At 33.4% G+C, this 27396-nt stretch overlaps 1 protein-coding gene across 1 annotated transcript; it reads right to left on the bottom strand.

Moving 5' to 3' along the window:
* Nucleotides 1–1425: 1425 nt before the first annotated feature.
* On the bottom strand, nucleotides 1426–25695 carry LOC125053834 (probable cytochrome P450 49a1). The gene is made up of 10 exons (XM_047655413.1): nucleotides 25546–25695; nucleotides 20579–20754; nucleotides 15611–15744; nucleotides 10110–10201; nucleotides 8372–8482; nucleotides 7342–7491; nucleotides 4943–5152; nucleotides 4074–4221; nucleotides 2683–2922; nucleotides 1426–2033 (listed from the first exon to the last, which is right to left on the bottom strand). The coding sequence occupies exons 1-10, from the start codon at nucleotides 25578–25580 to the stop codon at nucleotides 1716–1718; spliced, it is 1614 nt and encodes a 537-aa protein (XP_047511369.1). The 5' UTR covers nucleotides 25581–25695; the 3' UTR covers nucleotides 1426–1715.
* Nucleotides 25696–27396: the final 1701 nt, after the last annotated feature.

The following is a 27396-nucleotide window of genomic DNA, read 5'->3' as shown; positions in this document are numbered from 1 at the left end:
GACTGAGAGTTGGTATTTTTTTATTAATAGAAATTTAGTTGTTATCTTACGGCTCACTTGATGTTAAGTGATACTGGTTCGGAAATACATCAGTGGGCAGCTGGTTCCACATAGTGGTGGTGCGCAGCAAGATCTGCCATAAAAATGCTCAGTTGTGGAACGACAGACATTGAGGTATGATGGTTGGATTGTATTTCGTATTCTGCCTTGATGTAAGATGTTGATCAGCTGCAGTTATTTATCTGAACAACTCCTGTGAACACTCTCCATGTTAAATGCGGTAGAAGATTATATATTTTATGTTTTGTTGCCAAAAAATGTTTTATATTCATATAAAATAATTAATAGCGATAAATAATTAATTATTATATTTTGAGGTAAAGTACTCTTATTAGTGGCACCTCCTAGAAAGCGTAAGTTCTAAAGTCTCCATTGTTGTCATTAACAGCTCTTCTTTTTTCTCCTTTGGAGCCTCTACATTACTTAACTGACCGTCAGTCTCGTGAAGCGTGTCTTGTGCCAGATGTAGCAACTCTTCTGGAGTAGCAATACCCGTCCACTCCCTAATGTTACGAAGTCATGACTTCTTCCTTCTTCTAACACGCCGATTACCCTGGATTATACCCATTATAATTAATTAAAAGAAAATAACAATTGGACATATAAAGGAGAACTCAAATCGGAGTTTTATGTTCAAGTAACGACAGCACAAAACTTTTTACATTTTGATGAAAGATTTCTAGGATTCCATTCGTTTGTGACCCAACTTCCCAAATACTTGTATTGCCAAACTTGTTTCAACGTCTTTCACTTCACTAAACTACAGATAGATTAGGGTTCAAGTGTCGTTTTGAGAAATGTCTTCACCATTCCATTTTACCTATATAGTATTTACTGCATTAATAATCTAACCATTTCTTCTTCTTATTTTTTTCTTTCGCAAGTTTAATGAACTTTATTAACAGGCATTTGGAGATCTTCCATTGATGAGGCTATTAAACTCCGTTAACTTTTAATCCAACCTCTGACCCCTCAATGGCTTTTCATATAGTTGCTTCGGAATATATACTGAATAGCAACAGAGACAATATACAACCTTGACGAACACCACGGGTAAATACTAATGTCATTGGTTTCCTAGTAATGCAGTTTCATATTTGCTTTTCGGTCTTCGTGCAGGTTCCTGATTACTCTTAGATCCTTCTCATCGAGACTACTGTAAATTAAACGATTTATGACAACGTCACGCTTAACCTTGTCAAAACTTTCAGTTCCAGTAGAGTAATTTAATTAATACCATATAAGGAAGGCAATTTTATTGAAGCTGTTCTGTCTATCCCAGTTTTATATCTGTACACTTAATGGCCCACCCCTAACCTTTAATTACTCTAACATTCTATTCTGGAATTTAAAAAAACACCAATATAATCATATAATATCATTCCTTTAATACAAAAAATAAAATTATTCCATATTCTTAATTATTCGCCATCTACCAGGCCTAATACTTAATAATAGGCATACTCAAAATCTAATGTCACATCCGATAGTCGTTAAGTAATCGGACCGATTCTTTGCACCGTTCTTTAGGTATAAAATTATTAATATACCATGAAGCATTATATTGACAACTCTGAGTACGACTGTAAAACTTTGACATCCCCTTATTTAGAGGTTTAATCAAATAAACTTTTCTCTTAAAAAATTGTCACATTTCACGAAGCATTTTGGAGCACAAAGTAGTATGGTGGTTGGAGCTTGTTGACCCCGCCGGTCACCAACTTGGGTTGAGGACCGTGCCATTCTAGTCTGTACTTATCCAACATTCTTGTTGCGAGTGGTATCAGCATGGGACTGATGATACCAGTGGCCGGGCATGACTGGCCAGATGGTAGGGAAGCGAAGGAATGGGCTCTCGAAGCTTGAATTGGTGTCCACCCTTGACTGATCCACCGATCCGGAATGAACGATTTCGCCCTGCCCCATTCTTCTTCTGTTTTACTTGAAACCCCGTGTGCCAGTACGATGTCCACCTTAAAATAGAGAAAATTAATGTGTTGTTAAAGTTTATAATAATTAATTCTTACACGAGGTTTTCAAAACCAAAGAGGATTAAAAATATTTCATTGCTAGAGTTGTTATACTATATATTTGACGTCGCAGGTAGTAAAAGAGCAGAGAATGATTGGAAAATAGTAGCGAAGATGAGGGAAAAATGGAAGAATTAAGAGAAGGCCTTCACTCCGTTGGAGTACTATTAAATACATCTAGCTCAAACTCAAAATAACTTTATTCATATAGGTAAACAAGTACACTTATGAACGTCAACAGAAAAGATGATAAATTGATTCTAAATTTACATTTACTACCAGTTTGCAAGTCAAGGGCTTAGAGCGGACATAAACTTAATGTAAACTATATTAGTACTCGAATATAGTTTTTTTTTATTTAATGTGATTTCATGTAACCCGTCTATCAGTCTAATCAGTCTAAGTGTAATCAGTAAGTTCTAAGACAGCCTAACAACCTGACCTTTTTGCCAAATTGCAATGAGATTACTAGGCAGGCAAAACTGCGTTTGTTTCTTTCCGTAATGACCTCAGTTACGTACAATCTACTTATAACATCTTAAACATTTTGTTTGATACAATCACCTACAAGCTAAACTACGTCAGAACTTACCCCAGCAGGTATTTCATATCCGTCTATGACCAATTCTTCTTTACTTCTTCTCACAACTCCCCCTGTAACAGGCTTAAGCCGCATCGCCTCTCTGACACAAGCAGTTATGTAAGGTAGGTCACCGGTCTCTACACCCGCGTCCTTTGAAGCTTTCGACCAAACGACTTCATCGTGGGCTCTCTGTTGTTGTGCTGGGTGGAGTGAGAGCTGATAGAACATGCTTAGTGCCGTTTGGGCAAGCTGTAAAGATTTAAAATTAAATTGAATAATGTTCAGATTTTCTTACAAAACTGGTTTATTATAACAAGTATATACACACACATATATACACATTTTGTTGTTCGTGGAGCAGTGTGGGTTAAAACACGACGTAATGAGAAGGATAAGAAAGGGAATGCTTAGGTGGTTGGGACGTAGAACAGATGAATGAGAAGCGGTTAACTAGTAGGATATACAAGGCAGCCGTGGATTGTGAAAAATCCAGCAGTTACTTGAGAAGGGACAAGGTAGAAGTGCTTATAACTGACGAGCATACATGGTGATGTCACGAAAGTTGATGAAGCGGGAGAGGCATGTCAGGACCGTAGCAAGTGGAGATCCGTGGTCTGTCTTCGGGAAACAGGCGTGATGATATAAATATATAAATAAATACATTATCTGATACACAAAACCTATAAAATGCTTCGCTAAAAATAGAAAGCCAAACCTGATTATTGCAGGGAATACTTCAATTAAAATATAAATTTGCTTTCCTGTATTGGTCTCCTTCAAATATTTACCAATCGTTTACTCAATTACCATAATTTAATTAGTGTAATGGAGTAAACATTCGTATTGGCAATTTACCACCCCTAACCAGCCCCGTTGCTCAATCAAACAGTTGAATTATGCAATGTTTCAAACTCAGGTACTGGGTTCACTAGCGAAATATGTAAATTTATCTTATCACCAGCTGCTTGTTTAACTTAATTTTTAGCACTGGGCACTCAAGGCAACCCAAAAGTATTTGGAATTTTATATACCTATATAGTAATAAAAAGAAAATTAAAACAAATTTAAAAAGTTTGGTCCCTGTGTAACTTTAAAGCTGGCAGCATTTCCTCGCTATATTGTGATACTTATTCGTTGAGCGAGGAATGCACCAGCTCAAGGGGCCAGCGGTACTATCTAACATAAATCTTTGTGTACCTGTGTACTTGAACCCCACGGCCCAAGAGTCTCTACTCCAAAGGGAACAAAATCGCAGTTGGAGAAAATCTATTTGACCCGTTTATTTGCTCTGCGGCCGTCAATGCTTTTTTGCTTGTCCCCTGGAGAGACGGAGCAAACGTGTCCACACAAGTAGCATCCCAAAGTATATTATACTAATAATACAATTGCATAATACTTACTGGATCAACTCCAGCGAGTAATACGTCAGCGGCTACGGGCAGCATTTTTTCTCCAAGAGGTTTTAGTTTGTCAAAGAGTATTTGCTCTGGTTTTATATCGGCGTTGTCGAGACGCGCTTGCGCTTCCGTTAGAAACTGTTGTGTCAAACTATAAAATAAATACAAAATAATTAATGCCGATTACACAGTTGTCAATAATATCTAATGTTTATTAGCTGACGATATCATGTAGCTGTGTAGTACGGCTAAAAGAATGATTCCATACAGATTCAACTTGAAATGGATTAGTTAATGACAGATTTAAGCAAGGCCCAAATGGGCATAACTCGGACCAACCTCTCTAAGCGTCTACAGAGGTATCTAGAGGAAGAATGCATATAACCTAGACATGTATTTTTTTATTATTATTCAATAAATTTATTGCCAGTTCTTCTTGTCCGTTCTACGCTATTGAAAACTGGCAGTAAGTGTAAAATTAGAAGCATTTAGCATTTAATATGTATTTTTTATTGATGTTCATAAGTGTACATTGTGTTACCTAAATGAATAAATGATTTCGAATTTTCAATTTTGAGTTTTTTTGAAACATTATAAATAATATAAAAGTACATAAAACACCAAAATTCGCTATCAGGTTCAACCTGAAGGGCTTTTTATAAACTAACAAGTTAAAATAAATACAATCAATACAAAAAACGAAACGAACATATTACTAAAGATAAAAAAAAAATACTTTTAAATAAAATTAAATTTATGGAGTCAATCAAATCCCAGGGTGGCCAAAAATTATATAAACAAAGGGTTCCTTGCTCACGTATAACTGTTTAAAATTTCGTTTAATAAGAAATAAGATTAGATATAATAAATACCTAAAATGACGATCAAAAGTCATGACAGCATTCTTGAATCGCTCAGAATCTGGTTTAAGCGTACTTTCACTTCTCACTAAGTAATTTTCGTCGGCTATTTCCAACGAACACCTCACCAGCTGTTCAGCTGGAGTCAAGTCATCCAGGTTTCGTTGGGATAAGGAACATAGATCCTTGATATCGTCATCCATTGAAGTCATCTCTGGACGCCTAGAAATTAATGGGGTTTTATGTAAAATGTGTTTGATATTCTTTTGTTTTATAGCGCAAAAGTTATAACGAAAGATATTGGTGTAAATACGGTAATTTAAGAAACGTGTTAAAATTTGAGAAACTTGATATAAACCTGATTGAGGTAGTATAAACTTATACTATTTCGTTAAAAATACATAATTCAAAAAAATGTAGTTGTTCTCGTGGTGGTTAAGTCCCACCACCACTAACCTTCAGCGTCAAATTTTGTAGGCCCATGGGCCTATCGATCCAAAGTAAATATCGTTACACCTACATAAGAACACGGACCTTAAACATAGGTATGTATTTGATAATGCCACGATTTTATACGAATAGTTAATTTACATATAATATTTTTTTATCAAGTACAAAATTAATTTCTTCGTGGAATATTACTAATACATATTCCGTAATAATACTATACCTTATTATTTCACATAAACATAATTCATAATAATTACGAGGATATAAGAAATATTCAAGGCAAGTATATGTAAAAACTATACATTTATAATTAGCCTTTATGATAGCTTTTTGTGTCTTAACCGGTTATAACATTCTAAGCCTAAAGGTTACCTGTACTGACTAAATTAACTAGTAATAATTACCTCTTGATAATTATACCCCGATTATGCATGCGCCTTAATTCGTCGTAGTTTTTTCTATAAATAAATGCAATTAAAAATTACTACTTTAAAAAGTTATGAATTGAAATTACGCATCCTTCAAATGAGTGGTATCTTAAAACTGGAATGTTTCTTAAATTGGAATATAGCTGATTTTTTGGGAAACTTTTGGATATTGTAACTTACAAAATTTTCCACACGTGCTCGGAAGCCTAAATAAATCATCATAAATTATCTAATTCTAACAATATATCCAGGTCAAACTGAAAACTCGGTTAAAAGAAGAGCAGAAAAATGGAGCAAAATTGTAACCCTATGGCAACCAAGAGGCCATAAAAGAAACAGAGGTAGGCAATTCAAAAGGTGGGCCGATGAAATCATGAAAATAGAAAGACTTGGACGAGATTGGTATACAATAAGGAAAAATGCAGGACAATTGGGGGAGGCCTTTGCCCGTAGGCACACGGAATCGGTAATCGTAGAATACGAAAAAAAACTAAAATGTATAAATGTTTGTATTTCTGATATAAGGCTATAAATAAATCATAAAAATATAAAAAAGCATGACTAGCGCTCACTTTAAAAAAATAATTCGTAAAAATTACGATTCGTATTTTAGATATAGAAACAGCCAAAAGTTAAAGCATTCAATGTATCTTGTAAATAAAACTCTTGAATAAGATTACTCAGATCTAGATTGGCTTCTAAATCACCCATGTGTCGGTTACAAGACCGTTCAACTAGACTCGGAGCTTTTGGTTAATGCCGGCGGTAATACGTAGGGAAAACTCTATTTTCCACCTTTCAGGCAATTTGTCTAACAACAAAAAAAGGCTTTGGGTTTCAACCAAATCAGGAACGAGTAACACTAACATTTTTCTCGCGAAAATATAATTCGCGCCTTTGACCCATTAATCGAATTAAAAATTATAAAAAGTATAAATTTACATATTATACTTATTCGTTGAGTGAGGAAAGCACCAGCTCTGGGGTCGCCAATACCATCTACCAGGCGCCAATTTAAATCTTTAATTAGCATCTGTGCACTCCACAGAGAACAAAATCAAAGTTGGAACAAATACATTTGTGCATATTTATTTCCCGCCTGTTCTGTCCACGCCAGCTTTTGTGCTTGTCCGAGAGAAGTGAGAAGAAGCTAACGTGTCCACACCAGTATCACCCTTCTCCAAAGTCCGTCACATGTACAATTATATGTACATTACTTTTCATAGTTCGATTGTGATCAGTCTTATGTGTTTGTCACGCAATTTTTCTAAAAGCCTCACAATTTTTTTCATCCCTAAAAGAGTGTTTGCGCACATAAAAACATTCGTGCATGCCCGGCAGATGTAACAGTTTGACAAAGTATTGTATCATATCAGAGTATTGCAAAGTTTCACACAAATTCAATGCAGATGTTTAGTACGTTACCGCTTGACTAAAGCCACTTTATTAAAGTTAGCTTAACAGTTCTCTCTCTCTACACTCTCTTCTGCTCTCTTTAATTGGTTTTTGAGCACTGAAGTTGTTGAACCTTACCTATTATCTGAAGGAATGTGTACAGGCCCTTGTAAGCAACCCAAGCGTATGCCAAACATCATTACTCCTATAGTCTCAAGTGCCCATCGATACAGTTCCGTATTTATTTCTTCATTAAGTGCGTTTTCAGCGTGACGTAACTCGCTGACCCTGTAAAAAGTTAAATATTTAACTAAAATTTGGGGTATTTAAACTGAAATCTTTTGGGAGTCTAATTTAAGCGATTGCTGTTTCAATATTCATGATTTCATAAATTAATGTTAAATACGCTAAAGGTTATTTTCTTTTTAATATTTGCTTAATTTTTCAGAAAAATGCATAGAATTGGCAGAGGATGTAGGATCAGCTGTGATTCTGACATCTTTTATCTAATACATGATCATTACAATAAGTAAATATATATATATACATAATAACAATTAAAAATTGTTAAATAGAACATTTTAACAAATTTAAAAAGATTGGTCCCTGTGGATTCCCTGTATTGCGATACTTATTCGTCGAGGAAAGCACCAGCTCTGGGGTCACCGGTACTATCTACCAGGTGCTAAAAATATTTAATTAGCGCCTATCCTCTTGAACAAAGCCCAAGAATATACTCCAAAAGGAACAAAAACCTATCTACTATACATTGTTTCGCCAGTATATCGATACTATGGCACCTTTTTTTAGTTTAATTTATTTCTTGTAACATTTCGTTGGTGCTTCATATTAGTTTCAAATACACAGGGCGTATATTTTCCATAGCAACAAAAAAACTTTTCACTGCGGAGGCATGAATAAGTCTCATAAAAACACGATAAATATTAGTATGGGAAATTTAGGTGTATTTCACGCAATTTCTCTTAAAACCTCACAATGTTTTTCATTCCAAAAAGTTTGCGGTCCTAGAAACATCTGTGCATGCTCGATAAGTAGTTCATTTTATACTTATTGAGTTAATGAAGAGAATTTTAAACCGACTGGAAATCATTCCAATCTTAAATTAACCGTATTTCTAAAATAAATTAAGACTAAATGTGGGTCTGACCTTCGCAAGAAATCTTCGGCAATTGTGTCGAAGGCCCTTTCGTAACTTTTTTGTAGTGTTCCATCTTGTAGTATAATTTGCAGCGCCGACCAAATCGCTTTTACTTCGTCTCTGGAAACATTTTATCGTTTTGTATTACAAGTCTTTGGTAGCTGATGTTTATTACTTTGAATGGAACAAGGCAGTGTTTTTCTTATTGTTACACAGCCGTCCATACAAATAATTGTAATTATAGTTTTAAAAAATAAATCAGTGGCATTACAACCTTAGGTCTGGGCCTCAGATTTCTGTATCTGTTTCATGATCATTGGTCAATCTAATAGGCAAGTAGGTGATTAGCCTCCTGTCACACGCCTTCGACTTTTGGGTCTAAGGCAAGCCAGTTTCCTCACGGTATTTTCCTTCACCCTTTGAGCGGATGTTAAATGCGCACATAAAAAGAAAGTCCATTGGTGAACAGCCGGGGATCGATCCGGGATCCGGGATCCGGGACCGATCGGGGACTCAGGGATGAGTGCCGTACGCTGAAGCCACTAGGCCAACACTGCTGTTCTAATCTATATAGTTTAGTAGATCATTAACAAAATCAAAAACTCATCTACAAAATTGGATGCGTGTAGGACCAATTTATGTAAAAGGTTTTCACAACCTTTTCTGTATTTCGTTTTTATCTATGATTGGCTTATTCAAATCTACTAAAGGCTAATCTAACCATAACTACGTGGAGTTAGTGATTAGATATTAGTAATCATTTATAACTAAAAGTCCGGTTGAAAGTATCTAGAAATTATAGTGAAATACAAGAATCAATAAATTCATTAGGAACGGAAACTGTCTAGATAGCAGTGTTTCCCAACTTAGGGCCCTCGCCCAGGAGACAATTTGATTGCTAAAGAGGGCTATTCGAAAATTTATTAAAATTATTTGTAATTTGAATTTCAGTTTTCTAGCTTTTTGCAAATTTACTTACTGTGTTTGTTAACAATTTCTTAGTGATTGCTTCCTTCCTAAAACCTATTATTTAAGTTTTAAAAGTGAACGATTTAATAATAATAATAATAAGAGACAAGAATTTTAGAAAGGCTACAGAGTATAGAACTAGACTAGATCTAAAAAATACTAAGAATCATTAAGAAATAATGACGATTTTTCGTCCCAACTGATAGTAAAAGTATTTACATAAACTGATTAAACATAGAAATCGGTACATTTTTTCTGCGTACTTTTCAACTACTCTTGCCACAGCTCAAATGAGATGAAAGGAAAAGGTTGCGAAGGACGAATCGAAATTATAAAAAAAGGGTGCGTGTACTTATGTACGCGCGTAAGAAGTTATACTTCCTTGGCATTATTAAAAATAGTTTTTGATTGCATGCAAATAATTAATTACAATTAAATAATCAAAGACTGGAAAAGTCATAATAGTCAATAAAATTCAGTTTACATTTGAAAAATTAAATAAATAAATATTTATTATTATTCTCCTACATTAAATGTAACATAAATTCTATTATTATTCGAATGTAGTTTAATTATGTCCAATGCCGTAGCATCTTCCGTGGGCAAGTTCATTCTGTTAAATTCGTGTCACGGTGCGCGCGCATCGTAAAATTTCACTCTCATCAATTTTTCATAACGCGCCTAAAGTAGTATAACTTCAAAAATAATTGTACAATTGTCGTAACTTTATTTCTACAGTCAAAATTATTTTTAATTTAATAATTCCATTGGAGATTACCTATTCATTGGACATTCTTCTCTCCTATATCTTTGTACTTCTAGAGGCGATCCGAACCAAACCGGTGGCTCGGTAGCTGTGCTGTTGTATACCTGTAAACAAATATTGTTATGTAATTGTGTATTAATATGAATATTTGTTAATACATAATTTCAGTATTAACAAGTTCCAATTTGTTTAAACATAAGCAGCATAACATTATCTCAACTCAAACTCAAAGCTTTTAATTTAGATTTTACTTATTCTAAGCAGGTTCACCTAATATTAATTGATACCGATAGACTCACACTGACAGAAGGTTCGCAGATGTGTTGCCGGCCTTTTATGTTGTATATAAATTACAATCAAGACGCTACCACAAGAAGTGAAGTTCAATACCTACACTCTACAGTATTGAATTCAAAATTTAATTTGCAATACTGCCTGCTAAAATTTTAATTTGAAAATATTTTTGATCTATTATCTAGTTAGGATTTATGACTTATATATTATAGTCTTTAGGTACTTGTATAGGTTCTCCCTACCTTACAAATAATTACGTAGATAATTATTATGTATATTATTTACCACATACAGTATAACATACGAACACATATTTTATACAGTGTCACGCAGACATTGAAGTATGTTTTATGTTTTGTTTTATCGGCTTGTAGTCTATTAGTATAGATAGCTTAGGACTAGTAGTAGTAGTTCATGTGATATTTAAACTTAGTAGGGTCTAGTTGAAATTTTAGTTGAAAGTTCTATCAGGTTCACTGGATTCAAATGAAAAATTATATGAAAAATGTCTTTAAAACCAATCATTGTGATTTCTGTTAACTCACAATCCCACTGGACTTAATTATTTGAATCTCTACAACAAAAATTGGAAGTCCCGGAAATAGAGCATCATGGGAACAATGAAGTATAAATCACTCATAACTACCCAATTAGGACGTGACTGGCCTCAGATAAATCGCTTTCATACACACCGAAATGTAATTTATATGATAATTATATGTATATATTGACTGTTAGTCACCAAAATAAAGTATCATGTGCCTCCATTTTGTATTGTGTTAAGGCCCTAGCACGAATTTCTGTGTCAGTGTGTCGGGGTGGACTGCGGTGCGCAGTGGAGAGCTGGAGCTCGCCGACCCGTTATAACAATTAGTTATGTAAAACATTAAATTAATGTAATTTTATCAATTTTTTTTCTGAAATGGACTAGGCTTGCGATAAAATATATCGTGTAAATTTCAAAATTATGTTCTATATACATTTTCGTCATAAAATGAATTCAAAGTGTCAAAAATTGGCTATGTTTGGATTTTTTTTCTATCAAGCGACGTTATATAAATCGTGTATCGATTTTTCGAAATGGATATATAAACTACTCAACTCCACCATATATTTTTTCCATTCGCCCTACGATGACGAAAAATGGAAAGAAACAATGTACTTTTTTGGAGCTTGGCAACCAGATAGGTCCTTAATGAACATGACTTTGCTATTCATACATACAATAAAGAACGCAGCGGTCCTAGTTACTGAAAGAATTATTTGCTTTACTAAAAGCCGTGTTTGTTGTTTATTATACGGGTAAATACGAAATATGATTGATCTATTGGATTACTTGAATAAATACAGATTATAAGATATTGTGTTTGACTAAGCCTTGTGCCCGCCAAATTAAAAAACATTCGTTCACAAAAACATAAATATTTTTAAGTAAACGGGAATAGGCCACTGTCGAAGTAGACATGGGGAGAAATTGGCTATGTCAAAAATTTATCTGGAATTGTATTGGAAAAACATCTTTTGTATATCAATCACGGTTTACAATAATTTACAAAAAACATTCAAAGATCTTCCTACTAGAGTTTTTAAAATCGACTTAATGTACTAATTTGGAAAAAAATATTATTATATAATAATTTTTTGCTTGAATCTTTATAATTAATATTAATTAGTATATAATAATAATGTGATGATGTGGTGACAAAATAATATAAGAATTGACTATAATGATATGACGCATAATGTAATTGTAACTTCTATTCTACCTTTTATCACAAATTTTCTCTCCATTATGTGTGGGAGAATACGCGAACTTTAGATTGTACCACCGTAACATTTTTGTACCATATTCTGTATTTTTATTCAATGAATGAGACACGTGAAAAATACATAATACATGCTAATTATTTAGACGCTCTTGACGTCTTAACTTTCAAATTTACGAGGTCAAATTTATGTATGCGGTGATTATATAAAAATTCGTTGTCTGTAAAAATAGATAAAAATATTGGTTATCTCTTCCAACAGTTTTAAATATATAATTAATTATGTTGTTCGCCGCCGAAGATGGATCATTTGCTAGAAATTATATTTTTTTAACTCTTAACAGTTTGAATAATTTTACCAAGACTCAATCTATAAGTCTACCCTGCTCTGGCTGCCTCATACGAAGATTTGATAATTTTGAAGTTAATATAAACATATTTAAGTAAAATTCAAAAATTCAAAAATCATTTAATCATATAGGTAACACATTGTACACTTATGACTTGTCAGTAAAGAAATACATAATACTTCTAATTTTACATTTTGTGCCAGTTCTCAGATTAAGGGCGTAGAACAGAAGAGAAGAACTGGCAATAAACTCTCCGCCATTCTTTTTAATCGCCATGTTTTTTTTTACACAACGTTTGTATTAAAATTTAGCAACATGATACATGTAATATTTGTAAGCGGTGACCAATGTTGGTTAATGCAATATTTATCTATTAAACTATTGTGATTGTTTGAATACCAGTAACAAAGTGAGTTAAGTATTTTATTTTGTGAGAAATCGTCCTTTTAATAAAATATTGCGAGCCGTTTTAAGGTATTATTGTAAGTGATATTTTTTTTTCTTTTTTATTTAGTTTTATATTTTTAATGATATAGAGACGTTGTGTAACGGCGTGACTGTGAAAAAGCAATGTTTGATAAACATTCTTTGCCTCAGTATAAAATTAATAAGAGTGATAATAAACGATCAATGACGAAAGTTATCTTCGTTCTTGTAGGCTTTTAGATTAACTTTCGAAGTATTTTCGACACCCTTCAAGCATATCTGCTATGGAAGAGTAACTATGTGTCTTGAAAAAAAAATCAGTGGCGCTACAACATCTTTAGGTCTTGGCCTCAGATTTCTGAATCTGTTTCATGATCATTTTTAAATCCAATAGGCAAGTAGGTGATCAGCCTCCAGTGCCTGACACACGCCATCGACTTTTTGGGTCTAATACATGTCGGTTTCCTCACGATATTTTCCTTCACCGGTCGAGCAAATGTTAAATGCGCACATAGAAAGAAAATCCATTGGTGCACAGACGGGGATCGAACCTACGACCTCAGGTATGAGAGTCGCACGCTGAAGCAACGAGGCCAACACTGCTCGTGTATTCAAGATACAATAAAATAATTTATCGAGTAGCAAAGGGTCAACTACCCATTTATTTTACAGAAACATTACCAGATGGTAATTAACTATGTTTACGGAAGCAGGTCAGTTGACTATGGACTTATAAGCTGAACAGTGTCAATGACTTGTGTCAACGAATGTACACTTGTGCCAAATTGTTGCTAATGGAAGTCACAGCTTTATCACAATTATTACGACGGCAATTTATAATCATAAACATGTAAATTTTTGTTTATATTATTTATATAAACTCTTTGTACGCGATTTTAGTAAAACTTTCGCGAACATACACAATTATTACAATCCAAAGAGCAGAGAGCTTAACAGGACATTAAGTCAAGTCAAGACATTTCAAACACAGATCGTATGTTACGTTGCACTAATAAATAAACCTTCCTAATGATTTTAATCTATGCATAAAAATCAAAGAATACGGTATATCAAAAATATATTATGTATAACATAATTTTTACGACTACTTACAACAACACAAACATGACCTTTTCTTGCGTCAATGATAAGGCTATCTTCTAATTGTTATCAATAAATCATTTCTACTATGTAATACGTTTTATTTTAACAGTCTACTCAGTACAAGCACCATTTTACAAATACATACGAAGTGAAACTTTTTACGACCCCAAAAACATGAGGTTATCAGTATGTGATATGATAATATTTGAGAATCTACTTGCGTTGGCTTAATTTGCTAATATGTTTTTGAGATACAAGTATCCTCGTAAACCTGGAGGGAGTCTTGTAGCGTTTTGTTCGTGGAAAGCTGGGTATTGACCAACGTTACGTTACACAGCGAGTATTAGTGCAGTCAGTACGTAGTGTTACGGGGAAACCAGCGCTTTGAGTGTTCCACCCGGCCGTCGGTTTATTGGCGAATCCTTTGATTGTTTAGGGGTTCAGTCAGTACACCGTAAAAAGTAATGTAACGTTACATCTAGTAACGTTGGTCAGTACCGGGCTCTAGAGATTTTTACAGCTATTTCATTCATTTGGATATTTTATAACGAACATCGGTATACTTTTAAATTTAATAGTAGGCAAACGGGCAGGAGGCTCAACGCTGTTAAGTGATACTGCCGCCCATGGACACTCACCTTGCCAGAAGATTTGTAAATGCATTGCCGGCCTTTTAAGAAATGGTTCGCTCTTTTCTTGATCGACATTTCTTGATCGAGCCGCTGGTTCCACATAGTGTGCGGCAAAAATTGCCTTAAGAAACGCTCAGTTGTGGAACGATAGCTAATCTAATGTTACAGATATAAGCTAGCTAATATCTCTAATGGAAACTCCTAAGAAAAGCAGTTAACTTTTATAACGAGATGAAAATTTTATTATTCCAATAAAACATTTTTAAACAGATGACAATCCGCAAATGGATTGCAATTTGTCGCTGATATCTGAAACTGCTGAGAACCTGTTTATTTATCGTTAAAGCTTTGATGTTCGATTCATAAAATAGCAAACAAACATTGTTAAGCTTTGAAAACTTTTGTGTTATTTTATTTCAAATTATGTACATTTTATATCAGGTACATTCCATCAAATACTGCGTGTGTCTAAGAAAATGATACTCTTAACTCTATTAAATCAAATTTCGAATCATAGTCATCATAGGCAAAAATTACGTTATAATTTATTAACAAAATACGACCGCTTGGAACTAACGTCTAAACCAATGATTACATAAATTTTATGATGTATCTAAAAAAGGCCCAATTCACCAATTAGCCAATTCAAATAGGTAGCTCGATTGTGAGGATTACATAGATCTGGTAAGAGCTGCGCTTTCCTAACTTGTTTGAGAGCAAAAATAAAATACAAATTCATACATATTTAGCAAACTAATTTTTAAGCCTTGTTCATATTTATACGAATTTAAACCTTTAGATTTTCGAGACTTAGAGGGAGGGAAAAAGAAAATGAATTTAATTGTCATGAAAATATTAAAAGTGTCAAAAATTAATACATATTATATTAAAAACATTGATGACTGTGTGCCCTGAAGCAGTCCCATTGCTGAAATACATACCTCTCTCATTAGCTCCGGATCGAAAACGTAGAGCACCGGTCGCTTACGGGAAGTCTTCCCCAACCGAACCAAACTTCCATATTTTTCCTTCAAGCTGTCCAGCAGACCCAATCCAATGGTGTGATGATAGCATCCTATTTAAATAACATCTATGATTAATATATCAATATTAAGCTACTTAAAATATTTTGTTAAATTTAAATTTGTATTCTTAATTGAATTTCACTCCCGCATATGATAGGGACTAAACTTTTGTCTTAATTATGTGGTCGAAATAAAGTGATTTTTGTTTTTGGCAATCATAATTTAATTATTTTTGAACGGATAAAACTATAATGGTTTATAACTAAAGACTGTCCTTCATGGCTATTTTTAGACATAGTGAAATGCATTATTGTATGTGTGCTACGTGAGCGTACTGGTATATGTATATAATGTGTATGTGAGGGAGAGCGCAGGAAACAATGTACATAATTAAATAAGTAATCTGTAAAGATGAAAAAAAATGGCATTTCGTTTTTTGCCAATATTTAATAAACTATTAATATTTAAGAAATTTCAGGTTCTGAAAGAGGAGGAAATTTCCAATAAAAAGCTCCTAACTCCCGGAACTCTATCTCCATTATTTATAATTTTAATTTAACGCTGAAAATAGGTCTGCGCGTGACATTTTTAAGATTCATTTATATCAATGACAAGTGTGCACATTTAAAGGGAAACATTACAATGATAAAAGAGAAAAAGAATTATACAATAAAAATAAAAGACAATAAACTAGATTAAGAAATACAAATATGCAATTTAAAATTTAATTATTTCCACTTTGCAATTATTGTTATTATTGGTGATGGATCAACAGTGGCTGCAGCATCTTACACCCAAACATGGAGGCTACCATTAAATGGATCTGCTTCATGTACTCAAAGCGTCGTTTACTGCAGATAGAGATCTGTTTAGAGATCAATACAACCGATGTTGGTTAAATATGTTTTAAATTCATTTCGTTGTACTATTTAGTTTTTATTCATAGTTTAATCTTCTCTTAATAACTATGTGTCTGTAGCACTTCTTGCGATCATTCATTATAATCTAATTTTTTTCTCAGTATGGTTGCCTGGAAGAAATAGCTCGAGAGCGATACGGCCGCCAGTTGCCCTCCTTTTTATTTAATCATTTTAATTGTGTATTTCTAATACTTGCAACGAAGTGTTAATAAATAATAAACGTAAAATTCGCTTATCTATTGATATGTCTCAATCATGAGAAAATATTTTGTAACTATATATATATTTATAATGTTAATTATATTCGACTAATTAATATTAATAGCACATTAACGCAATATCCCAGTAAACAATGACATCAAAGCTTCGAACTGATAAGACACGTTTATTATTAGTATGTTCGATTATCGAGAATGGGGTCTCAAGATCATATTCCTTTGAAGCAAAATTTCTAACATGAAAAATGTTGAAGCACTGTATGATCATGGAAACTAAACTAAAAGAAAAATCGGTCAAAAGAGTATTTTCATTAAAAATTCAATTACACTGATTTTACAAATAAGGAGGGGCTATGCTAAACTCCTATTTCTCCTGTTCTGTCTGACATCAAGAAGACTGTCGTTGGACATTCAACTGGAACGTATACGTATACAGAAGAAGATAGGCGTTAGCGTTGATTTCTTTCTTTCTTGTCACTCGTGTATATCTCATTTCTCATTTAAGTGTTTGATTGTCCTCGTTTTAACATGTGTTATGTTTGAAAGAATAGAATTAAACCATGTCACCGAAACAGTTTTTAGAATGCGCATTACGTCGCGCATGTCAATAGAAAGAACGATACGAGATATGAATTCCTTAAGCGCTCCGTCGTCGTATTTTATACTATATAATATTATAAACGCGAAAGTTTGTAAGTATGGATGGATGTTTGTTACTCTTTCACGTAAAAAGTACAGAATGGATAGTAATGAAACTTTACAGTAATATAGCTTATACATCATGTGTGAATCGTCCAAAATTTCAAGTTAGTAGGGAAAATCCACCTGCGAGCTATTCTGGCGTGCGCTGCCAAAACCGCTAGAGTTACACATATCTAATGTATGATGAAAATGTTTATCATAAATAGTCCTACAAAAAAGCTCGCCACTGTATATATCTATGTCTTATGTGTAATCCATTGTAGTCAAATTAGTGAACCATTACAACAATGAAAAATTATAATTTGTTTCAAATGCACATTTGGTAGCAATAAATTGATTCCTAAATGAAATTAGATACTTTTATCGCTTCTGGTATTTAAAGTATGTCTTTCACACTTCATCATTTTGACAAATATTATTTCACCTAAAATAAAATTTGTAGATACAAACATTGACTTAAAATGCTTGTATTAACAATTCACAACTTGACACCATTTCATGAAAGCACGCGGCCATAGCATGATTTCCCGCCAATTTTGATAGTGTTCACAGTTGCCTAATAATAAAGGTTATCTGTGGTTTCAAAACCTATATTTACATCGCATAGTCCGAGATTACATCGATTTAGTGTTCTGTACCAAACGTAAACTGCACCAAAAAGCATTCTGATTAAAATTAACATTAGAATATAGATTATAAAGGGATGCCGTAAAATAAATTCGAGAATTCTGACTTTAGTTGAAACCAGAAATGCATAATAATAAACAATAATAACGTGAAAATTTCAAGAACACAACATTTCTGTTTTTATTTCGATGTTAAATTACACGGAATATATAATATCAATACTATGTTACAATAATAATCATGATGATTACCTATAATTTATACTGCAAGCGATAAAAATCTAATTTGAAATTCAAATTGATTGATGCGTCATTTACGAGCTCGGCATCCAACTTGAATGTAAACAATGCGTCGAAATAAGACTATCGTTATTATTGTTTACGACTTGTTTTTAAATAAAAATATCTCTTAATCCAAAACGCATGCAATATTAAATTTAAGAAAAATACTATTCGTATAAATTTGCCTTACAAAGAGAATTAAATATATTAAGTATTTATTCGTTTATTTATTAAAGGTATATGCGGTCTAGTCAGACAAATTCGTTCGTCGAATTCGTTTTCATACTCGTTATGTTTTCTTGCACTAGAACGCGTACCAAAACCTTTGGTATCAGATTCAAGCGAAGAAACATAGGGTTATAAAAAAGTTAATAAAACTAAACACTGCTCAGATATTGATACATTTAAAATAGCGTATTTCAATATACCCCACTTTAAAACTTATTGTGTAACGTAAGCAAATGGCTCACATCCTCCATCGCATTGAATGGGATAATAAGGATGTAGCTGGTGCATTCCTATTTAAGCCATAAGGAAAAATAACTTATTTATTAGATTAGCTATTGCTTACAGTTTCTATTGCGTGCTGCTTTGACAATGTGTCCATACTAATTATATTGGTTATCCATTGTCCAAACCAAAAACTATTTCAATTAAAATAAAACTTATAATTTAAATACAAAGTATGGCAGCTCGATGCTTCGCACGTTTGCTTACATTATATCTAAATTCTAAGTAACTTATGCTAAAGTGTCCCACGGTCTTCATTACGCCGAGTATGCACAATTTGACAGCGTGGAACCACTGGTAGGGCTACACATACTAGCCATGTCACATTTTAAGAACATATTTTTAGTAGTTTTAATGAAAAAGGCTTTAACATTTTAATATTAGTTCGGACACACGAACATAGTGTCAAAACATTATAGAACACTAAGACTGTTAATGAACATTACCTAGTTTAACCTATTTACTAGTATTGTAGAAACATAATATTACTTATTAGACATAATTATTGTATAGGCTAGATTGTATTTCATGTAAAGTCGCACACTTTTGTGAACTTTATTGTAGAAAAAAAACTATATTTCTGAAACCTTCACTCTCCGTAGAGGAGACTGTCCGCCAGTAACTCTGTGCAATCAACAACTTCCGAAAGAAAACTGTGTAAAATACTTGGGAATACACCTTGATAGGAGACTCGTATGGAAACAACACATACAGAAGAAGAGAGAAGAAATCAACCTGAAATACAGAGGACTCTGCTGGCTTCTTGGCAGGAATTCCAAACTGTCAGTAGATAATAAGCTACTCATATACGAAATGCTCTTGAAACCAATCTGGACATACGGAATTAAACTATGGGGTTCGGCGTGTGACTCTAACATAAGTATCATAGAGGGTTCAAAATTACATTTTGAAACAAATATCCAACTGTTGTTGGGGTTTATAAAAACATCGGAGATTCATGAGCACCTCAAAATCAGGACTGTCAAAGAGGAGATCAAGACCTGGAGTATGAAATACAGAAAAAGGCTAGAAATGCATCCTAATAAGATTGCCACGCAACTAACCATACCGGACCTAATAAATAGGCTTAAAAGGCGACAAATCCTAAGTCTTGATAGACACGGTTGAAAGAGAAGAGCAGTCTCGATGGAGATTTTGCTCTGAACGTCTAACAGCTCTCAACACATCTGCTCATAGTCTAGCTGACTGATTGCAAGAATTTACATTATTACAAGATATTATTACAAGATTTAAAGACTTATATAAAAAAAAATCTAGTTACGAATTGCGTTGATTACCTAATTAGAGTGTATATAATAGATTAAGTATATAGGTTTAAGAGTCATTACAATAAGTCAAAACTCCAATCGAAATGTTTATCTCTGGTTTAAGGTGTTTTTACTTTTTGTTTTTAGTATATTTAAGAGACAGTGCGTAAAACTTATTCAGATAGGTATACATGTCTCAATAGTGACGGTGCAGGCATATTTCTGTTTCATCAGCGAACAACAACCAAAAATAAACAATGATTGCCTTGCCAAGATTTGAAGTTAATACTTTTATATTAACCACTAAGCCACAGCGATTTGCGTTTGCAGATGTTAAGGATCAAAAATGTTTGCTCACCTATTCTTGGTAATACGTGCTCATGATGCTTCATCATAGGAAGAGCGATTGGTCCAGGGATGTCCGCGAAACGCTTATATGTTTTAGCAACTGCAGGTGCCACGGCATTGTGCCGCTGGGGTGATGTCGATGTCCTTCCTGATGATGAAGTGGATACACGACGAGGTCGGGAAATCCTATGAAATGTATTAAATATATGTCTCAAATCACAACACACATAAAGTTTATCATATATTTACAGGATATGTTATATATTTTCTAAAATATATGACAATTTTGGTAAACATAAATGTAACAATTATTTTGCTTATAAAATGCTTTCTGTAAAATTAATATTATATCCAGCTCCAGATAAGTACTGTTTACCAATTCGATTTAGAGTTCTTCAAGAAAAGAGCGTACCAATTCCTAAAAGTCCGGCAACGCACTAGCGAGCCTCTGGCAATGTATGTGTCCATGAGGGATGGTATCACTTAACATCAGATGAGCCTCCTGTCCGTATGGCTCCTACATACAAAACATCCATAGGTGTTTAAAGTGAAAAGGTAGTTAAAATACTTTGTCAGCTGTAAAATTTAGATGATTATTTTTCCGACCCAAATATCGACCAATAGAATTGCACCATTCGACGTCACGTGGTACAACCTACATGGTATTATACTGATAATTTTTTGAAAATTTTCTCTGGTCGTTGCTTCAAGACAAGTATTAAGTAGTTGTTTTATTCATTATGAAATTCTTATTTGTTAACTGTACATTTCGTCTCATGGTGCAATTCTATTGGCCGACATTTGGGTCGGAAAAATAATCCCCCGAATACCACACGAGCTTCAAAATTATCTGGCATTTCCCTCAAGGTTCCCTGCAAACAAATATAGTCGTCATGACGACTATATTTGTTTGCAACGAACCTATCGGGAAATACCCGATAATTTTGAAGCTCTTGTGGTATTATAAGTGAATATTTCTCAATACCTATAAATTAATATGTTACCTATGAAGGTTTTGATAATGCTCAAGACTTAGGAAAGAGGCGAACATAAATCTCCCATCTGTCATATTGTGATTTGACAATTACTTTGTTCGCACTATAAATGTTCGAAATTTAAAATAAATCTCTTAAAACTAAAGAAGCACCTGTACGTAATACAACGTGATTGAATTCACAAAAACCATTTTATGTTACACTATATATTGACTATTAGTTAAATTGTTAAACTGTTAAAACTGTTGATAAACTTATAATCTGTATTTCAAACTAAATATTATACAGTACTGTAAATTTATTCGCATTAGTTTCTACTGTTTAAAAATAAAAATTTAATCTTGATTTGGTCTGCGCACATTACGGCATCGCTCACGCGCGCACCTCGTGCACGAGATGTCTTCATAAAGCTGATTAGTTTACGTGAGTGGTTTTTATAAGTTATTATTTATAAAGTGGCTTATGTAAAGATTTAATTAAAGACTTAAATATCGCATCACTCTGTGCAACAAACGCGTGACCAACTAGATAGAGCATCTCATAAGATTTAGTGAATTTTGTTTATAGTTCCTATATCTAAAGTCATGGAGATTGGAGAGAGACACTTGCACATGGTAGAATTTAGTGTCTAAAATAGATACGGTTTCTGTCCGAAATAATTATTCTTTTTCTGTAAATCGAACACCCTTTAAAAAATCTTTTGTAATTATCACAAAATATACATTTATTATTTAAAACAGTATCATTCTCAAGTTGAATTAATCTTGTCAATACTCTTTAGATAGCCACATAACCACAGATTAAAACTATAAGTTTAATGGTAAATAAACCATATCATTTCCAAGTAACGATATACATTGTACTATTTGCGCATAATGAACTTTAACCCATTGTAATAAGAATTGAACTTCATTGTTTTAATTGCAAAGTACTGAGAAGTAAAGACGCAAAATGCAGTTGCCAAAGGATTTGACCAAGAGCTAAAACGATCAATTTATGTAAATAATATAATAAAAATATTGAAAAATATATGACTGGAGTTGTTATCGGAAACGAGAATGTTAAAATACAATTTATAAGTGTGGTAAAAACTAAAGGGCTCAATATTGGCTTCAAGTGTACGATGATTGTTTACATTTGGTTTACGCTTCTAATTATTATGTTAGGTTACATAACTCTTGCTATTTTATTTTGGTTTTAATGTGACACGGACACCTGCCCTGCGATTCTGTAACTCACTTTTCGAACTCACACAGCGGTTTTCGCATCGGCAGTCGCTCTCAAATCAGTCGTGAAGCAGTCATTTTATGTTTTGGTAATCTAATAAACAATAAACTACAAGCTCCCACCTTTTCAGAATACCAAATCATAAAATGACTGCTTCACGACTGATTTGAGAGCGACCGCCGATGCGAAAACCGCTGTGTGAGTTCGAAAAGTGAGTAACAGAATCGCAGGGCTGATGTTAAGTGATACAGCCGCCCATGGACACTCTCAATGCTAGAGCGCTTGCTACGCTCTTTTCTTGAAGGACCTCAAGTCGAATTGGTTTGGAAATTCTTCAGTGGGCAGCTGGATCTACAAAGTGGTGTTGCGTGGCAAAAAGTGCCTTAAAAATGCTTAGCTGTGGAACGACGGACGTCGAGAAACGGGTGGAATTTCGTTTTCTGCCATGATGTCCGTCCGTAACCATATCCAATTTAAGCGATTCCATATTTTTTACTTTATTTAAATTGCCGATTTTCATAAAAACTAATTACTTTACTATTCATTAGTACATTTTATATCACTGGATTATAGCTCTGTGCATTTTAATATACCTTTAATATCCATAGTCTGTTGTAGGAAAGGGCTTTTGCCACCACATATAGTAAGTTGATTCGGGGTAACATTATTAGTGTCCATTTTCGTAAACGATCTTTGACGAATATTTCAATTATGTTATCAAGACAAACTTGTGAAGAAGTTTTATACATGTAAACCAAACAATATAAATGATATTCTTATGATACTGGATTCATTAGATAAATAAGATTGTCTTTCTTTGATTTTGTTCCCTTTAGAGTAGACTCTTGGGCCGTGGGATTCAAGTGCATCAAAGATTTAAGTTGGCGCCTGGTAGATAGTACCGGTGACCTTGTGCTTTCCTCACTCAACGAATAAGTATCGCAATACAGCTAGGAAACGCCACAGGTAAAAAAAATCTATTTATCATTTTATTATTATTATTACAATGTAGGTTAAGAATATTGTAGGCTTTACCGCAGTATAATAGTATTCTACTGTAATATACAAGTAGATCATTAGCTCTTTGTCTATGATATGGAATTCAATACACAATTCAAGTTCAAGGGCAAGAAAAACAAGGGTCTGCAATTACCCATTGGACCGGTTCGATGTAATCTTTTGCGTCTCATGCTAACAGTTTAATAGTAATATAAACTAGTTCTAGTACTAAGCTAGTAGAGTAGTGTTGGCCTGGTGGCTTCAGCGTGCGACTCTCATCCCTGAGGTCGTAGGTTCGATTCCAACCAGATGTGCACCAAATGACTTTCTTTCTATGTACGCAAATTTCGCACGAACGGTGAAGGAAAACTTCGTGAGAAAACTGGCTTGCTTAGACCCAAAAAGTCGACGGTGTGTTAGGCCCAGGATGCTGATCACTTGCTTATTAGATTGACAAATAATCATGAACGAAATGATCGTGAGAATTTCTAAGACACACCGTCGACTTTTTGGGTCTTAGTGCCGATTTCCTCACGATATTTTATTTTACCGTATAAGCAAGTATTCAATGCGCACACAGACAGAAAGACATTGGTGCACAGCCGGGGATCGAACCTACGATCCCAGGGATGAGAGTCGTTAAAACCACTGATCCAACCCTGCTATTATAATTAATTACTTTTATGAATACATTCCAAATTAATATACCAGCGGATACTGCGCAAGGCTGTAGTTTTGATTTCGTCTATTTTAACAAGATTCTTTGGTACTTCAATATGAATCGTTATATCAGTCAATTAACATAAAAGTAATTACACATTTAATCCTTCGGATTTATTGTGTCTGTTGGCGAACACTGTACTAAAATCCGTTCGGTAATTGAAGTAGTTATCAGGTTTATAGAGACAGATTTATGAAAGGATACTAAAAAATTAAGAATGTTTTAGCGAAGCTTAATCTAACGCGAAATAAACTAAAAGTGAAAGTGACTTAATTAACAACTCCTATTAGAAAGTATATCAAGATTACTTTCAAATAAACAAAAAATTGCAAATGCAGTCTGCAGTTTGTTGAACCGAACATTGACCTCATAAATGTATGTAGTATTTTTGTACACTAATAAACAATGGATATTTATTATTCATAAAAACTTAAAAATATTTTTGTAATCGTTCTAAAATTTGATTGAGACTTTATGTTCAGTATTTAATAGTTCTTGGATTTTTATATAGTAAACACCACCTTGGGGTAATATGGCTTATTTATAAATATATGCTGTCATCTCTCTAATTCCAAGTAATATTAGTTTTTATAATAAATTGTTTAAGCACTAGGATAATGCAAAATTAAAATGTCAAAATCTAGTTAATAAAAATACACGCATTGAGTTGAAATTGTTGTCATCATAATTTAATAAATTTGTATTGATAATGATATTAATTTCCAACACATACACAGAATTTACATTATTTTTAACCTATATAGTAATAATAAAAATTAAAACAATGTTTGTTTATAGTACCCACATTGTCATATTTGAATCATTATAATTCCTACCGACAATTTTGATAGTATTTTTTGTTAACAATAAGCAAAAGAATTCAAGTATTTTTAATTTTTTGTAACTTGTTTATCATAATTGTAATATATTTTAGAAAAGATAGTTTGTAACATATACTATAGATATAGCAATATCTATGAGGTGGTGAACTTTAATAACAAATAAATAGCTGTTAATTACTTTGTAAATACTCACATGCATTGTCGCATAAACACTGTCGGCTTAGCCATCCTTCAATCATTAATACACTGCACAATAATATTAAATATAGTAACGGTGATACGAGTGCCTGACCCGACTGCTTCACGTGTTATGCCGGTTATGCGTGCGAGTGGCGTTCGCTGATTCGACTTAAATTAATAGTGTTGGTCAGAGATATCGATGTTGTTTTATTTTTGAAGTTATACTTCTATTGGCGCGTTAGAGAAAAATGATGAGAGTAATTTTTTACGATGCGCGCGCACACCGTCACAAAAAACCGACACCTTGAAGTTAGCTATAGTACACATTTTAGCTTTTTTGAAGTTATACTTCTTTTGGCGCGTTGGGGAAGAATGATGAGAGTAATTTTTTTCTATTGTTTTTGTCGTTTTTCTACAAACGTAGAATAAATGGTTTGAAAAGATTTATAACTTCTAATGCGTGAACATAAGTACACACATGTTTTTTTTTATTTGGGGGCAAACAGCAAGACTCAACTGATGTTACGTGATACTTACCATACTACAAGCAATATTTAAGCCTTGACTTGTTTAAGCTATCGCGGACTATGCTTAATACTACTTAATACTTCTTGTATTAAATTCATAGCGCTAAATCACCTGCATCACGAGCACACTCAGCACTCTACATACACACCCTCACTTTTACACCATTACACAATACACGATGAATTAGGTATTACTTAGTTAAATCTATTGATTATTTTTTTCCTTTTGTAATTGTTTGAACGATCTTCAGTATAATTGTATTTTTATTTAGTCAGGTATGTTTAAATATTGAAACAAATAATTTTAGTATTGATACAAATTCAGCGGTCGCAATAATATCGATATAAATATTGTGCACACATCACTAGTCGTACTTTGGACTGTGGCGTTGTTTACGTTTTTTGATTCAATAAATGACCAAGGTCCTTAAAGTATGTAACGGGTTATTTTGCAATCGTCGCGAGTAATTTGTTTATGCACTTCTGGTTCTATATATGTGCGCGCTTCTGGAATGTCTGCACCCACACTTTAACAACTTTTTCCTGTTCACAGACCTCAAGAGAATGCTCGCTAGACAGAAATTTAGCACTGATGAAGAGATAACCACCGAACCTGAAACCAATTTTGAGAAGACAAATTGTATTATAAAAACGCTACAACAGTTGTAACGCTCTCGACGGCATCTATATTGAATAATGAAATCAAATTCTATTAAAGTTTTTCTATGTCCATTTATGAGCTACAATAGGATTCAATATCTCACGTATGGAATAGAAACAATAGCATTATCAAGGTCGTTGCTGCTAGGCTGGATGCCCTCTACCAAAACCCTGGATTGAAAGATATATTATACCCTATATTTAAGAAAATTTACTTCCTATTTTTGACTGATAAATAAATATATATAATAAATAATATTTAACTTTAATAAAAGAGAAACGCTAGAAAAATTGATTAGGATTAATAAATAATTAAATAGTACGTTAATTGTATTATCTATATATATAAAAATGAAACCCGTTTTCCGTTGTCACGACATAACATGAAAACGGCTTGACCGATTTGTCTGATTTTTTTTTGTTGTGTTTGTAATTGTGAGGAGAAGGTTCTTATAAAAGAAAAAAGTTGATCGGAAAATTAGAAAATTTAAGAATACTTAACCACCATACAATTCAAACTTTTTGATGTAACCTTATGGCGTTTGACATAACATTGACAGAATGCGTCCTGCAAATATGGTCAAAGAGGATGTAAGAAAAATGAATATCGTTTAAAATAAATAATATAATAATATGCGAGCCAAAAAAACAAACAAAGAATGTTGTATAACATAAAG

The sequence above is a fragment of the Pieris napi genome, chromosome 11 (genome assembly GCF_905475465.1).
Source record: "Pieris napi chromosome 11, ilPieNapi1.2, whole genome shotgun sequence".
Taxonomy (NCBI): Eukaryota; Metazoa; Arthropoda; class Insecta; order Lepidoptera; family Pieridae; genus Pieris; species Pieris napi.
This window is presented reverse-complemented; position numbering and strand designations above follow the sequence as displayed.